The 17,283-nt window shown below is 54.2% G+C and overlaps 1 protein-coding gene across 1 annotated transcript in view; it reads left to right on the forward strand.

Annotated features, from left to right (window-relative positions):
- The first annotated feature begins 3,094 nt into the window (after positions 1-3,094).
- The window catches only part of PER2 (period circadian regulator 2), a 39,602-nt gene continuing 25,413 nt past the window's right edge, over positions 3,095-17,283 (forward strand). The window contains exons 1-4 of the mRNA XM_032391405.1: positions 3,095-3,222; positions 12,844-13,076; positions 13,547-13,609; positions 14,786-14,937. Coding sequence (XP_032247296.1) covers positions 3,217-3,222; positions 12,844-13,076; positions 13,547-13,609; positions 14,786-14,937 — 454 coding nt within the window. The 5' untranslated portion in view covers positions 3,095-3,216. The remainder of the gene's footprint in view (positions 3,223-12,843; positions 13,077-13,546; positions 13,610-14,785; positions 14,938-17,283) is intronic.

Consider the following 17,283-nt stretch of genomic DNA (forward strand, 5'->3'; position numbering starts at 1 on the left):
CAAGTGACAGGCTAGCCAACAGTGTTTTGGTTTCAGTTAAAACCATGTCTTTTCTTTAGAAAGCTAATAATAAGAGAAGTCAGTTGGGTACACATCTAATCACTGGATTCCTACAGAAATAAAGGAGAAGCTGACAACGTAAAAAAAGCAGAATCGGGCGCCTGGGTGGCTCAGATGGTTAAGCGTCTGCCTTCGGCTCAGGTCATGATCCCAGGGTCCTGGGATCGAGTCTCGCATCGGGCTCCCTGCTCCTTGGGAGCCTGCTTCTCTCTCTCTCTCTCTCTCTGTCTCTGAGGAATAAATAAATAATATCTTTAAAAAAAAAAAAAGCAGAATCTTGGGCACTAATATTTTCATTCATTTCTTTTTTTTTTTAAAGATTTTATTTATTTGACACAGAGAGAGAGAGACACAGTGAGAGAGGGAACACAGCAGGAGGAGAGGGAGAGGGAGAAGCAGGCTTCCCGCTGAGCTGGGAGCCCGATGTGGGGCTCAATCCCAGGACCCTGGGATCATGACCTGAGCTGAAGGCAGACGCTTAACGACTGAGCCACCCAGGCACCCCTTCATTCATTTCTATCTTTTGTTTTTAATCACAATAATGAAGTAAGCAAGTCTATACAGGTTGTTATCTAGTAGAGACAAAGCTACAGTGATTTAAATTATTTGCAGATCCACAAAAATAGATTAACTTGGAGGAGTTACTGTAAAATAATAATCATTGCTATCGATTAAAATCCCAATGTACCTGTGTAAGATTTAAAACAACCACCACAAACCTCCCAGGGAACTATACGAGAAGGAAACCTTCTCTCTCTGACAAAGCCATCTATAAAACGGATAAACACCTAAGGCGAACATCGTACTTCCTGGTGAAACATGGAGCGCTTTCTCCCTCAGATGGGGAACGGGGCAGGAATGTCCACTCTGACCACGGCAGGTGCGTCTGGCCAACACAGTGTCTGTCCCATACTAGTTGCTCAGGACACAGCTGGCTGACTGAGTGCGTGAGGGGAGGAGAGGGCTGGTGAGCGGCTCTACAGAAGGGTGAACCCCAGGTGCAGAGGGGCCCTCCAGGCAGGGCCTGGGCATGGAGGGGCAGGGCTGACTTGGGCCGGGCCCACTGGCGGAAACAGGTTGGTAGAACTGGACTGGGCGCAGGGGCAAAGCAGCCTTTGGCTGGGAGGCAGGATGAAGGCTGACACCAGAGGCCAACTCCTTCCACTAACAGCATCCCCCGGGCAGCTGGGGAAACTGGCTTACCACCCTGCCCCCAGGCTACCTCCTTTAGTGCTAACAGCAATTTGCCTGGCCAAGGGTTCTGTGTCAGAGGTGACAGCTAACCCAACACATTACTAGGTCAATGTAGGCTGACCAGGAAAGGATTCATTCCCCACCACCACTTTAGTGCTCCAACATGTGCACGCACGCACACACACACACACAAACACCCTCAGGATTCTCAGTTCAGTGAGAACGCCCCCGTGGCTTAGCCTGGTCCTAGGGGATCACCTCTTCTACATTGCAAACAAATGAGCCAATGAGATACATTTTGCATACCCCCCAACACTTAGGTCTCCACAAATATTTGTGGAGTGAATGAAAGTTCCCAATAACAAGAATAAAAAAAAAAAAAAAAAAAACTATTTGTAAGACCCTGAAAGTATGGTTAGGTTCTGAAGGGTTCTAGAGGTCCATGATGTTTTGTAATTTTTTATTTTATGTTTTTTAAAAGATTTTATTTATGAGAGAGAGAGAGATAGCGAGAGCTAGAGCATGAGCAGGGGAGAGAGGGAGAAGCAGACTCCCCGCAGAGCAGGGAGCCCGATGTGGGGCTCGATCCCAGGATCCTGGGATCATGACCTGAGCTGAAGGCAGACACTTAACCGACTGAGCCACCCAGGTGCCTCATTTTTTGTAATTTTTTATATAATGGGTTTCAACATCTTTCTACCAGATTTATGGGTAGAAATAGAAAAGGCTAAATTTAGGGAGGAAATGTGACATTAGGCTACAGACTGAATATGGAGCAGGAGCAAGGAAAAGCTGAGCAGGAGAACAATCTCTGTGTGATGTGGATGAGCTGTTTACTCTTGTTTCCAGAACAATGGAGCTCACCATTGACGTCAATGTACATGAAGAAACAAAAGGCCTTTGGGTGTGTGCAGGGTGCAGCTGGGCCTGGATTTGCTTGGTGTGTGTGTGTGTGTGTGTGTGTGTTAGGGAGGGGGCGGGAAGGGTGTCTAGGTGTCAGTGTCAGAGAAACGGGAGGAGGGCCACTATCACCTTGGAGTGTGAGCCACACAGCAGGCCTCCCAGGGCTTCTGTGGGAAGGGCTGTCCTGATGAACTTTATTTGCCCCAGTTTGCATCTGGGTCTGACAAAGTTGCATACACATCTTGTCAAGGAGAAGGAAAGAAGTGGCTCCAACACAGGAGGTCCTGAGTGTGGGTTTGCCCGCAGGAAGAACAGGACCAATGGAGGGAGATGCCAGAGGCCCCTTCTGCCCTTCAGAGCCCAGCCAGCCCACCGTCCCTGCTGGGGCCCTGCATTCTCAGAGCCTGCTGCAGCTGAGCTGCCTTGGAGGCTGCATGCTGTTTCATGTCCTACGAGCAGGTCTCAAGCCTCCAGCCGGTCTGAGAGGAAGTTCCACTGTCTCCTGGTGCCTTGAACAGAAACCTCGGGCTTGACCGGCCCCAGACAATGCTTACTGAAAGAAAAATGGCCACAGCCAGGATGCTCCAGATCCAGCACCGTCTCCCAGAGCCCTCCGCCCCTGGCCCGTGTGTCTCTGGGGCTTGTGCCTTCTGAAAACCTTCCTTTTCCAAATGCCTTTCGGTGCCCATCTTCAAGCGCCGCGTCCTCCGCGGGCCCTCTGCGGATAACTCTGGCCTTCATTAATCTATGATCCACACCGCCCAAACGACTATTTACGTTCCCTCTTCAGGAATGAGCCGGTCCTTTTTCCCTAATGACGTGGTTGGGAGCACCTCATTTATTTCTTTTGTACCTCCTCCTGGTAAAAATGACCCTATTTGCTGAATCAAAAATTGCGACACGTGATCTCAAAAAGAAGAAAGGCCACTTGGAAGCTGACCGTCCCGGCAGACGTGGAACGAGCGTGGAGCTCGGAGGCCCGCTGGACTTGCACCGGGCGCTCCTGCCCCGCGGCCTCGGCTCGGTCCCCGGGCAGCTTCAGCGCCCAGTGGAGAATGAATGGGAGTGAGTAAATGAATGAATGGTAATGAGTGAATGAAAGAGTCCGCAGGGAGTCTCTCGCGGGGGCGCGCCTCGGGCCCGTTGCCGAACGTGGCAGCCTTCCAGGGCCTGGGCCTCAGCGAGCGTTCGGTGCCCGGCCGGCCGGACCGAGGTGCCCCGGAGCCGGTCCCCGCCCGCGCCCAGCTCCCCCGGGCCCGCGGTGGTACGCGCCACTCGGCGCTCCCGAAGCCCGCGGACGCCGGCAGTCTTGAATGGAAGATGCCGAGGCCGGAAGTGGAAGGGACCACGCGGGAGGACGAGGAGGGGGTACGAGCGCTTCGCGTCTTCATTGAGGAACCGACGCGGTGAACATGGAATTCCATGTGCGTCTTATGTAAAGAGAGCGACGGGCGCTGCAGCCAATGGACACGCGGTGCTCGCAGGTCCGGCCCCCCCGGTATGCAGATGAGGCTGCGCTTCGGCCAATAGCGGCAGCCGGGGGCGGGCACGGCGCGCGCAGTCACGTTTTCCACTATGTGACAGCGGCGGCGGCGCTGCGGGCTACGGGCGGCTGGCGGCGGCGGCGGGGTGGACGGACTGACGCGCGGACGGACGCGCGGACGGACGCGCGGACCGGAGGGGACGCGGCTCGGTGAGGGCGCAGCGCGGCGGGCGGGGTGGGTAGTCGGGCCGGCGGGCGCCAGGCTGGGGCGCCGGCTGAGGTCCGGCAGCCCGGCTGGCTGGTTACGTAACCGCCCCGCTGGGCCTTGGGCCCGGCGGTCTGGGGTCCGGCGGACGGGCTCCCGGCGGGCGGCGGCCGCTCCTGCAGCCCACTGAGGCGTGATCCCAGAGTTTTCTGCCATGTGACTCCTTCTCCGCTTAAAACCGGCCTGGGGGTGGGGTGGGGTGAGTACTGTTATCCACATTTTACAGATGGAGAAACTGAGGTCCAGAAAGGTTAGGTAACTTGTGTAAGGTCATGGAGCTACTGAGTGACTACCACACGGGGCTGTCCTTCTCTAGATGATTTTCTTTGGACCCTCCCACTCCTCCCTGCGCCCCATGGGGCGAGGGTCCGGGAAGACTAAGGCAACTGAGGTTCAGTGCAACTGTCCCTGGGAAGATGCAGGACCCCTTGGGGAGCTGGTTTCCTGCTCTGAGGCCAGACAGCCAAGTCTCAGGCTGGGGAAGGGCCATTGATGGGCACTGGTCTAGGAGCGTTACCCGGACAGCCCACGGGTCCTGTGGACTGGGTGAGCAGAGAGACAAGAAAGTTCCTGTTCCAAGCCAGGCCTAGAACCCTGTGGGCAGGGAGGTCCCACCCAAGGTTCACCCCCTTTGCCTCCCCTGGACCTCCCTGTATTTATTCCCTCACCCCAGACTGAGGAGAAGGGGATCCCACTTTGTGATGCAGTAATCACACCATCTTTTGAGGGTGTACCTTGGCTGCCAAGGCCCGGACATGGACCAGGGGCGGGTAGTGGCCTGCTTAAGTGCTCCAGGAAGGCCAGGTAAGGGATGAGAACCCGGTTGCCAGAGTTTCTGTAACCTACACAAAAGAAAGCAGTTTGGAAAGCTGATTCATACAACAGAGCCAGAAGGTACCCTGGAAATCATCCAGGGTAATACCTTGGCTTGACAGATTAGGAAACTGAGCCCCTGATACCTGCTGGGCATACACTATGGCAGGACCAGGCCCAGGCCCTGGTTGTCTCCAAGGTCCTTCCATCATCCTGTGGGTCTTGATCTGGGTCAGGATGAGCTTCAGAGGTTCTGCAAAAGCCTGCAATTGGGTGCTGAATCTGAGTGGGCTAGAATTTGGGGGAGGAGCCCCAGGTCCCCCAAATGTCAAGAACCCCAGCACCATGGTAGAAGCCCCTCGATGAATCCTGCTCACCTCCCATGTCTGATCCTGGGGGCCACTGCCTTCTCCCTGGCTGCAAAGGGGAGACACCCCACCCTCTAGCCCCATTTGGGGTTTCTTGCCCCGGGCTGCGTTTGGCTGAGAATGAACAGGGCTCTATGTGAGGGCTTTAACTGGAAATTTGAGTTCTTGCATACAAGGTTAATCACTTCTTGTAAGGTGTATGAGTAGAATGAGGAAAGGGGCTCCTCTTTTCTTAAGTGGAAGCTCTGTGATATGCCAGCGCCGGGATGGCACTGTGGGTGTCCACAGTTATCTGTCACCGGCATCTTGGTGTGATTCACCAGTACAGAACTGATGCAGCCTGGCTTTCTGTGGAGGCTGGGGTGCTGGGCAGAGAGGCGTGACTCAGCCACCCCTCTGGGCCTCAGTTTCCTCATCTGCACGGCAGGGCTCAGATTGGGCAATCTCCCGGGACTTTTTGGATTCTGGTTACTCTATGGATGATTTCCTCAGGCCCCTGCGCAGGGGACAGAGGTGTCTGATGTGACTTTAGGTCACATGACGTTCCCCTGTGAGGTACATCTGCCATGCTTCGAAGGAAGCAGCAAAGGTTCCCCTCATTTGTGCTGTTTCTCATGCACACACTCAACTTTCAGAAAAACACTGGTGGGCATGGCTCTTTTTTTAAGTGGTGATGTAACTTCACCGGGCCTCAGCAACCACAGGCTCTGTTGGGTCACTGAGTGGCTGGCAGGACCTCTCGGCATTTAGTCAAAAGAAGAGAGGGACGCTGAAAACTGCCTTCATGGGCAAAACTAAGAGGAGACACATAACCCCTCCACTGTGCATCTGCTCTGTGCCCCCACCCCCTGGGAAGCTGGCCCACCTGCAGACCCAGCAGAGAGTCAGGGGGGTCTGGACAGGAGCCTCCGCCCCCTGAGCTACTTTTTTAGCCTGTGGTTTGAACTCTCTAAGCCCCACGTCTGTAACAAGCTTGTTACTGTGCTTCCTAGTCTAGAGGGAATCAGAAGCAGTAGGTGAGCGGGCAGCGAGGACCGGTCATGGGCATTATCAAGGCAGGCAGCCGTGGAGGGGGTGCCAGTCCTGAGTGGCCCTGGGGGCTCCGGGGGCTCCTGCCGGGTGACAGGGAATAGTGGGAACAGCTTAGGTGTTCATGGGCACCCAGACTAGCTCCTTCCCTAGATGCTGAAGCCAGGAAGCTGACGTTTTTGCCTTATCGCTGTTTGAAATCTCACGCTTATGCGTATTTGAGGCTTTGGAAACAGAGTTGAGAGAATCCAAAGGAGTCTTAGTGAGGCCGAGACATGCATCTCTCCTGCCTTCTTCCCTTCCATATTTGGACGGCGTTTTCCTCAGTTACCCAGCTGTTGCCATGGAGAGCGCGGGTGTTTATTTAGCAGGACAAACATTTTCTCCAGATTACAGCAGGCTGGCCTCAGGGAATTGGCTCCTACCAGGAAGGAGCAAACACGTTACAATATTTGGGGCTATAAAATACCATGGGCTCTGAGACACAGAGTCCACACTATGGAGCCCTGTTCTGTAAAGTGTGAAAACAGACAGAATTCACCAGCCTGTCAGAAGTCAGGCTGGTGGTGACCCTGGGGGTGCATGATGGCTGGAGGGCCACCAGAGGCCTCGGGGACTGGTAGGGTTCTGCTTCCAGAGCTGGGTGCTAGGTACACCAGTGTACTCAGTTTGTGGGCATAGATCGATTGAAGACTTCTCTGGATCTTATACTTCTGTTTCAAAAAATTGATCACCTCAAGCGATTGAACCACACATACACCGACTTCTGATTTCCACAAAGAAATGTGGTAAATCCCCCTTCGGGTCACGGGCATTGAGCGTGAGAAGCCCTCACCTGTCCCGGAGTCCTGGCGGTGGTAGTGGAGGGTGGAACTGAGGACCAGGCTGTGCTTTCATTCCCAGTGTTTTCCACTATTGATCATGGAAACTATGAATACATGTGAAAGTAGAGAGCATGGCATAATGAACCCTCATGAACTCATCAGCCGGCTTTAACGAGCTGGCTCTCAGCCCCCCTCCTTCCATGCCCCCTCCCACTTCCTCCCCCTCCCGTATCATTGGGAGGCCCACCCCAGACTATGATCTCATTGTGGACTGTACTTTCTAAATGTTCCTGTGTCCAGTCAAGGCAACCCTCACTAGTAAGGCGTGGTCACATGACCAGCAGCGGGGTCCAAGCTTAGCTCCCTCCCTTCAGTCTGCCCATTCTCTGGGGCAGAGCCAGAGGGCGGACGTCTGCCCGGGGGGCAGCAAGGGGACTCTAGGGACAGGTGCACCCCAGCTTCCCCAGCAGCCCCCTTTTCAGCCTGGCTGTCCTTTCCTTTCTGGGGCCCCTGGTGCCCCAGACTATGAGCACCTCTTCCCGGGGGTGGAAACAGGTTTGCCCAGGGATCCCCGGGGTCCTGGCAGTGCTGGCACAAGCCGCTGCTCCATAAACCTTTGTGGAAGGCAGGAGGCAAAGCCTGCTTTGATGAGCAAGTTGGTTTTGTCAACTTGGCAAAATAAGGTCGGTCCATTAGAGCCAGTGGTGCTGAGCGATGCAGTTTCTGGAATGATGAAGTTTCAGGTGGTTTGGTTGGTTTGTTGTTTCACATTTCTGCCATGCTTGTCTGGCCCTCTTTGCAAAGATTTATCTTCTGCCTAAGGTAATCTTGTGACTTCTATTCAATGAATCCTACTCAGACTTGCTCCCAGGGTCCGGGAGGGTAGCAAAGCTGGGAGTTCTCTGAGGAGCTGAGAGACAAGCCCCTGGGGCGTGCATGGAAGCGAAGTGTGCGATGCCTCCTTCCAGGGAATGTCTTTATTGCCTGAGTTGGGGGTGGCTAGCTGAGCTCCTTGTCCTTTAAACACAAGCCAGAGACAGCTCTGGTGGCAGTGAAATATCTTCTTTAAAAAAATTATTTTGTTACCCCGTCTGTTTTCCTGCAGTGATTGGCAGTGATGATGAAAGCTCAGCCTTTGTCGGCCACGACTGCATTCCAGACACTTGGCACACACTGTCACTGAGCTCTCCCAGCAACCCCCGAGAGACAGGGGTGCTGCCACCTCGCTAGAGGAGGAAACAAGGCACAGGAGGCTCAGGGACTTGCCCGAGATCACAGGGCCAGGAAGCAGTGGAACCCGCTGATGCCCTTACCATCCAGGGCGGCTACGTAACCCCTCAGCCTTCACATCTCACTCACAGAGGCTGCTTGTCTGGGGAGGGCTGTGAGATGAGATGGATGATGTGCAGGGTACTGGGGAGGGAGAGAATGCCCTCGCCCCCCTTGGGGCAGCCCCTTGGCAACTACTCAACTGGAGACCCCTAAGAGGTCTCCTTGCTTCCACCTTGTGTCCACCCTATAACCCTGTTAGAGTTTAAGTCAGATCTTCTTGCACAGAACTCAGTTTCCCATCTCACTCAGAATAAAGCCAGAGTCCTGCCTCTGCCCCTGTGAGGTGCCCCATATCACCCTCCTCTGCCTTGCCCACTCTGCTCCAGACTGGTCCATCTTCCTCAAATGCCCCTGCCTCAGGACCTTTATTCTTGCCCCCCCCCCCCCCCCCGCCCAGCCTAGAATATTCTTCGTCCAGCACCTTCCTGGCCCACTCTTTCATTCTCTTCAGTTTGTCTTCGCTTGGGTTCTCTTAAAAGCAGAGTCTGGGCTGACACTTACGGCTAGCATTTCACTGGGAGGTGCAGTCTCAGGCAGCAAGAATGAGGGAATAGGCAAGTAGAGAAGGCTGGGATGCAGGGTGGTCTCTCAGCCCATAGGGGCCTCATCAAAAAGCTCATCAGAAAAGACAAGGACAAAGAAGGAAGGATAGAAAGAAGAGCTTCCGAAATCCATCCCAGGGAGGGATGGAGGGGTGGATTTACCTGCTGACCTGTCCTCTCTCCCATCCCCCACGGCCAGAGTTCACCCCGGGAGAGTGTGTTCTCCCTCCCGGCCAGTTGCTTCACTGGGCCCTTTGGCAGCAGCTGGGGAGGCAAGGGCCCACCCCCATCGTGCCGGGCTTCATCTAAGGCCACATGTGGCCAGCACGGCCAGAGCCTCTGGGCTGCCCCAGGTGTGAAGCCGTGAGGAGCAGGTGAGCGTATAGCCCGCCGTGGCCGCAGGCCTGCAGGAGAGTGAGGTCAAGGGGCTGTGAATCAGCACCACACACGGGGGCTCAGGCACAAGGTCAGATGGTGCCCGTACGCTCGCCTTCTCTGGCGGCGCTCTCAGCCTCTCCCGCACAACACTCCTCATCCCCTGCTCTGTTGCTTTCCCCGTGGCGCTTAGCATTCTCCTACTGTCTATGCCATTCCCTTGTGGATGATCTGTTTTCCCCACTGGAACGTAAGCTCAGAAGGGCAGGAAGGACGTCCGTCCCATTCTCTGATGTCCACCAGCCCGAAGCGCCATGTGCTGAAGGAGTGAGCTAATCAACAGAAGACGGTGTCCAGCCCTGCCTATATGCTGTCTGTCCCACTGTTGTTGTTCTTTATTGTTCCATAACTTGATCCTTTGTGTCCTAGAAGCTCCCTCTATCCATGTGTCTTGTCTCCCTGTCTTTAGTAGGTACTTAGTATCCCCTAGCACAGATGTCCCAGGCTTTATGTCGTTAACCATACGTGCTGGGCTCCGGGGATACAGCAGAGGACAGCTAAAGCTCCAGCAGATCAGGTGGAGTCCAGCGGTCAGCCCCATGGAGGCCAGGAAGCCAGGCGGGGGATGTGGGGGCAGGTAGGGGAGAAGTCAGTGCTGTTTGTGCAGGATGGACAAGCTGTCTGCAGGATGAGTCCCGTGGGCACCACGGAGCAGCAAGTGCAAAGTCCCTGGGGTTGGAGCTCAGTGTCAGGGCCGAGGAGGCAGGCCACAGCAGGAGATTCTCCGGAGGCAGCCAGGGAGGCCTCGTAGAGCTGTAGACCCTCGTGCAGACTGGGGCTGTGTTCTGAGCCAGGGGGAGCGGAGGACTGGGGTGGGGCCAGGGTGCCCATGGTGGATAGGGTGCCTGAGATGGGATGCCAGCAGCCTCCCTGCAGATGGTCCTTTGGTAGTTCTGTCACTCCGTACACCACGTTCATGGGTCTTTGTACGCACGTACAGGCGTTCCTGGGGAGTGGAGGGGCCTCCTAGCAGGGAGAAGGGTGAAGATTCTAAATCGTCCTGGACATGCCCAGAGTCCTGTCCAGAAAGACCGTTAGTGACCACAACACACGAATCCCCCACCCTGTGGACACTGGATGCCATCAGTCCTGTTAATTTTTGGTGACCTCATTCTTTGCGTTTTCCTCATGAGTAATGAGGTTGAACATCTCTCCAGGTTTATGGATCTTTGGTGTTTTCCTTTGTGGGAACAGCGCATTCTTAGTCTTTGGTCTCTTTCTTTCCAAAAGTGAGCACTTTCCGTGCTCTCACTGAGTCAGCTAGAACATCCCTGAAATGTTAAAAAACAAACAAGCAATCCAACAAAATGAAGACTGAGGAGTAGACTTGCTTGTTTTGTTCCTGACTTTGGTCAGGTGTTTTGCTGTTCTGGGGCTTTGGGTTCTCTGTGAGTCAGGACCCTGGTAACATGCTGCTCTCTAAAGCCGTGATGAGCAGGTATGCTCCACTGAGATTTGCTCCCTTTGACCACAGCTGTGGAGACTGTCTTCCGCGTATCACCTCTGTGGACTGTATCTTCTGCTCAGGACTCAGTGACTTCCCATCCTTTGTAGGTAACCTGTTTGTTTTTCCTGTTTGGATGTGGGTAGAGTTTTTTTTTCCCCTTGAAAATATCATTTTACATTGGGACATCTCTAGGCTTGGATCTTCACGCACCTTTGCGTGCTGTTCAAGGAGTCCTTCGACTGGCGGTTGCAAATCTGTCTTTGGCCAGGATGGTTTTCTTGGTGGGTATCTTTCATGAGAGTCTCTGTTTCACTGTTGTGGTGTCTCTTCCAGAAAGAGCTATTACCCGCGGGTAAAAACACGGCTCTGATGTCATTGCTCTTTCCCTTGGTGCTTCTCAAAGTTCCTTGCACTCGTCCTCCGCATTTCTGAGGTCATCTTCTTCGTTTCTGACTCTGGACTTGGTCTTCCTGATTCTCTACTCGAAGGTGGCATTTTCATCTCACTCTGTGGCTTCAGCTCATCCTTCATTACTTGTTTCCTTGAATCCACCATTTCTCGATTTTTATTTGTGCTACGGAGTAAGTGCTGTCCTAAGTCTGCTGGTCCCCCATGCCATGCAGGCGTGTCCCTCTGGTCTTTGCTGCACATCTTTTCAGGGGACTCGTGTTGGCTTTTTCCCGTTTGTTGGCTCATGAACAAGACAAGGTCTACTGAGACCTGTTGTTTTCCAGAGAGTAGTGTGGTTGGATTCTCCAGGGGTCCCCATCTTCAGGAGCAGGCGGGCGCAGGATCCAGGGCTGTCACCTGCCTTGTGTGGCCACTGACCTGTTTCCTCATTCGCAGGCTAGAGCGGACAGTGGTATGCTATGTGGTGTCCAGTGGTCAGTGATCACAAGGGTTACGTGGAACAGTGAGTGTGTGTGGTTGTCGCCATCAACCAGGTGTCTGGTCTGTTTCTCAGAGCACACGGAAGCTGTGGAGCACATTCTGCCCCTGGAGACAGCTCAGTCAGGGCACTGCTGCTGGGCCCTCCGATCTTCTGTCCCCTGCTCAGTGCCCAAGGTTGGCCTTCCAGGACTGAGCCAGTGGGTCCCCTTGCTTTCTGGCTTCCTGACCACTGAGGTCAGGAGGAGAGAGAAGCCAAGGGTTTACGTCCCCCCAGCTCTGTTCCCCCAAATTGCAGGTTGTCTGGGTTCATTTGGTTTCAGTAACCCTTCTTCCTGCCCTCCAGGACCAGGGTAATAACAGCTTCCCCCCTCCCACACCTGCCTAGCTTCCAGGCCCAGACATCTTTTGCTTCGAGCTGGGACCCTGAGGAGACACCATCCTGGGTCCTCCTCTCCCGGGGACATCTCTCTCCCCATCCTTAGGCTCCTGGGTGAACCCCTCCCACCTTGCATACTCCCTGTCTGCTTATCCCCATGGTTGTCTCCCGGAATTATTGCAGAAGCCTTGGGGCTGTTCTGGCTCTGACTTCAGCCCCTCTCCACCCTCTTGCCCCTAAACGCCAAAATTAAAGTTTCTACGTAGCACAGTGGTGAGGACCTGTCCAAATGCAACAAAGTTCATTCATCTGGTACTGGCCTGGTGCTGCCCCCACCCCCCGCTCCCCACTAGCACCCCCCCATGCTGCTGTCAGGGCGCCCACCCACTCGGCCCTCTTCATAGGCAATGCCTGCCTCACAGCCGCCTCTCTCCCTGAAGTCTCCCCTGCCCGCAGCCTGGTCTTGGGGATCCCCCTGCATACAGCCTGCGCTTGGGGTCTCCTGCAGCTCGTGATGGGGGGAAGACCTCCCCATCACCTGGGGAGATTTGTAAAATGCATGTTCCTAGGCCCTGCCAGCCATTCAGTGGGAATCTGCGTTTTCCCCAAGGCTCCCCACGTGCTGGGAGGTGCCCACTGATGCTCTTGTCACCTCCGACTAGGCCATCAGCAGCTTGATGCCTGGGGGCTGTGGCCGCGGGATTCATCTGCCTTCCTAATTCATGGCAGCTAGGAGCTCAGTGAGGAAGAACAAAGAATACCGCGATTGACCCTGACTGGTACAGACCCTGACGTGGGAGCAGATCCTGGCACACATCCCACGCGTGGCTGTGGGACCCCCTGCACTCGCCAAGGCCTGACGACGTTTCTCTCTTTCCCAGCTTCGTTGTGGAGCCAACATGAACAGATACGCCGAGTACCCGCCCAGCCGCGGTCACCCCGCCCAGGAGCCCGAGGAGCCCGAGGAGCCCCGTGGAGCCCCGCTCCAGGAAGACGTGCACATGAGCGGCGGCTCTAGCGGAAACGAAACCAACGAGAACCGCTCCCCGGGGCGGGATGCGCGGGGCGGCGAGGAGCTGGGGATGCTGATGGGGCCGTCTGTCGTCCCCCCGGGGTAGGTGCGGCCCTCGGACCGCTGAGGCTGGCCGCTTGTCTGTTTTCTCAGCATCTCATCCCGTTGTTTGATAGCTTTTGCGGTCTTTAAATCTTGATTCCCCTGTTTTTCAACACTTAAAAAAAATCTCATTAACTGAGAACTAAAATTTACTATAATGATGCCGCTGTTGATGTTGACTCTCTGATTGCCGATAGATAGATACCGAGTGAGTATAGCAAGATCTCGGGAGCAGACAAGCCCGTGGCCCCGCTAGCAGCCGGGGTCTATAGAAAATGAACCTGCTCTGTCAGTCCTTCTCCCGGTCCCTAAAACTTGAAAGTTTTATGCTCCGGCTTTATCTTAACCTTATATTTTTCGTAATTGTCTTACTACGTGTGGGATAATCTGGATTGTTGTCCCTGGTTGGATGAGGGGATGGTTGGAGCATGCAGCCCTCTGAGTCTGGCCTTTATTTCTCATGCTCACAGTCCCGATGCCTTTGGCCTCATGATGGCCAAGTCCGAACACAGCATGTCTGCAAGTGGCTGCAGGTAAGGCCGGTCACACGTCCCTTGATTTACGGTCTCAGAGAAATGGAGACTTGTTACTGGAGGTTAGTTTTGGGGTGATGTGACATTTTGCAAGCCTCCGCTAGAACCTATCGGTCTGCGCAGCTGTCTCGGTTGTGAGCCGGCCCTGCCCGCTCAGACACCAGCTGCTCAGGGCCCCTTATGATGCCCCGGATCTGGAGCCCCTCCAGCCCCGTCTGCACAGGCCTTCTCTGCATCCTAGACACGTTCATCTGGAACGTTCCTCCCCCTTTTTAGGTGTTGGTAACAAAGGTATCCTTAATTTCACATCCACAGACATTTTTTCTCTCTCTTTTTAAAAAAGATTTTATTTATTTGAGAGGGAGAGAGAGAGCATGAGCAGGGGGAGGGCCAGAGGCAGAGGGAGAAGCAGGCTCCCAGGGAGCCTGACTCGGGGCTCGATCCCAGGACCCCGGGATCATGACCTGAGCCAAAGGCAGATGCTTAACCGACTGATCCCCCCAGGCACCCCCCACAGACATTTTCGTATCACCACAGGAGCAAACTCCAGCTCTCAGGCCTGGGTGCGTGGGCACCTGGCTGTCTCATCCTGACACCTGATTTCCAGCATTCTTTCTGCACCCTCTGCTCTAAACAGGAAGGGCCCAGCTGTTTTATCTTCTTCCCATCTCTGTACCCTTAAGTTGAGAGCTCCTCCTTACAAGTCTTTCCTGTCTGAGGTCTTGCCGTGTTCCTCATTCGCGTTCCTGCCACAGGAAACCAGTTTGCTGTCCTCTGTCATCTCCATCACTCGATCCTTTTCTGTCTGACACAGGGCAGGAAGGCCCAGCCCTGAGGGGCAAAGCCCAGCTCCAGCTGGGGGGCAGAGAGCCCAGGGGAGGGACTTCTGCAGCCCTCAGTTGGGTGAGCGCAGTGGTTCTCAGCTGGAGCATTCCGTCTCCCCACAGGAGATGTGTAGCAGCATCAGGAGACATCTTTGGTTGCCACACTTGGCGAGGGTGCTTCTAGCCTCTGGTGGGGAGAAGGCCAAGGATGCTACACGTCCCACAGTGCTCCACAGAGAACCACACAAACGGAGACGTCCTAGTGGCCTGGTTGAGAAGCAGGACTAGAGGCGCAGGAAGGAGGAGTCAGGAAGTTAACGTGTGATCGCCTCTTTCTTTAATGCTGTAACAGCGAGCGGTCCACCAAAGCAGATGCGCACAAGGAGCTGATAAAAACGCTGAAGGAGCTGAAGGTCCACCTGCCAGTAGACAAGAAGGCCAAGGGGAAAGCCAGCATGCTGGCCACCTTGAAGTACGCGCTAAGGAGTGTGAAGCAGGTGAAAGGTACGTTGGCCTATGTATTTGTTCCGAACTTGTAGAAATAACTTGGATTGTGTCAACTTTCTAAAACCCAACCCAGAAATTGCAGAAGGAAATTCTAGAAGGCTTAATTCTTTACAACTTTTCTACTGTACTTGACTTCTGGAGAAAAAAAAAAAACGGGTAGAAAACCAGCTGATAAAAAGGAATGTATTTATGGCGTAAAGGTTTTGTGCTCTGGGCTGGGGTCAGGTCATGGTCAGGAGAGCCCAGCGTCCTCCAGACTCAGGCCAGAGTTGAGCTGGAGTTCACTGAAATGTGTGAGCAGCTCGGCACGGAATTTAAGCAAAACATCCCACAGTGTTGAGCTGAGGGCTGGTCGCTCCTTTGAAAAATAACAAGAGGAGATACCAAGGAGACTGTTGCCAGATCTTATCCTTACAGGACAATACTTTAGCGCTCCTGCATTTAAGACCTTGGGCAGTCCGTTTCTTGTTTGTCTAGAAAGGCGTGAATTTCCATCAAAGTTGTCTTCCAACCAGGAAGCCATGCAGAGCGCCTCCTTCCAGCACTGGGGCACTTCCATCACTAGCAAGACCTCCACGGGCCGCATTCCGTTCCCATTTGTGGGCATGCTTGGGCCTTATTATTAGGTGACAGAATATGTAAGAGCTTTTAGGACTGTCCGTAGTCTAGACTAAGGCTTTCACCTGAGAACACGTGTGCAGAAGTCTTCGTAGATGCAGTGCAGGAATCTATGAACAAACACTGCAGTTTCCAACATATTTGCATCATCAAGCTCAGACGCTTGACATTCCAATAAACTCCAAGCCCCTTAAATAATTTCCAACAACACCGAGTCTTCCTTCCTTCACTTGCTGCTGCAGCTGGACTCCGCTGAGCAGGTGCTCTGCGCCCCCCTCCCGATCTCCTGGGTCTCAGGTAACTGCAGGTGCCTCTGACTCTAGGACAGGTAGGAACACACTGCCGTGGAGGAGGTACCAGCATTTCTAGTGACTGCTGGGTGAACTCTTCTGCAGACACCCATCCCTGGGGGCTTGGGTCGTGACCCCTGCATTTGGGGTCATCTCAGGATGCTTTAGCTCTAGGCGGTCAGAATGTTCCATGCAGCCTTGCCTTTCGGTCTGTTGCTGGGAATGGGGATGTGAGCTTTGAGAGTTTTTAAGTTTCCTCCAGTGTGTCAGAGGAAGCAGCAGGAAGCTTGGAGGGAGTATCCACATGTGCATTCCTGATCTTACAGCAGCGAACACTCAGGTGAATCCTTTCCCATTACACGGGAAACCACCCCCTCCTGCACTTTGAGGAATTTCTTAGCTGTTTTGGTCCCTTCTGACCAGCAAGCAGAGACAGAAGCCAGGCCAGCATCTCGTTAGGGCAGACGAGGGAGGTGTCCTTTCCCAGCAGGTGTGGGAACCCCACCCCTGCTCTACCTACTTTACCTGGGTTTGTGCGTTACACGCACACTGGGGTCCCAGTGGACTCCACACACTGGAAACATGGGTAAAAGCAGGACAGTTGTGAAGGCTGAGATAAAGGTCAAACAGTGGGCTTTATTCTGTGATCATCAGTTACTCTCAAGCTTACAGGCAGGGCAGGGCTTCTCACTAATAATGGTGGATACGAAGCGTGGACAGCGTTTGTCAGAAGGGCAACTTTTCCTGCCCGGTGTAGTCTGGTGGGGAGAGCTTGCGCCAAGCATGGAGGGCTGGGCTCTGCTGTGTGCTGGCGTGTGCTGGCCTTCTGGGTGCCCTCTGCAGCCCCAGGTTTCTCTGCAGGCTCCTGTCTAAGGCTGTATCTGTTTGGTGAGGGTTAATACAGTAAAAACAGACACCATGCCCGGCCAGCCCACCCAAGGATGCTCACAAACTGCAGGGGGAGGAGGTTCCCTGAAGGGCGGGTCTGCCAGCATCCCTCCCTGGGGACTGCCCCCAGCCTTAGGTGCTGGGTGGGCAGCCCCGTGATAGTCTGCCCTCAAAAGCTGTGTGTCCAGGGATGAGGGGCACTGGCTCTGTCGGAGCAGTCCGCTGCAGTGTGGTTTCTCGCGCCTCGTGTTTTTGAGCAGGGGGTTCTGTCTGGATGGGAGCATCGCCACACCCCCGAGGAGCAGGTTTCCTAAGAGGAAACATCAGCGTTGTGTCGTGATTAAAGACCTTGTGGGCAAAGTGAGGGTTAGGTGGAACTCCGTGCCCGTATTATTTAAAATAATGTGTACTTACCATTTAGAAAGTTCTGTAATCAAAGGTCTTCGGATTTTTCAGGAAAACTAAAACAGACTTCCGTTTGCTTGGCCTTCACATTTCTCTGTTCCGTTCTCTGGGCGTCCCAGGAGGATAGTGTGCATAGCCCCCT

This window comes from Phoca vitulina, unplaced genomic scaffold, assembly GCF_004348235.1.
Source record: "Phoca vitulina isolate PV1807 unplaced genomic scaffold, GSC_HSeal_1.0 scaffold1, whole genome shotgun sequence".
NCBI classification, from domain to species: Eukaryota; Metazoa; Chordata; class Mammalia; order Carnivora; family Phocidae; genus Phoca; species Phoca vitulina.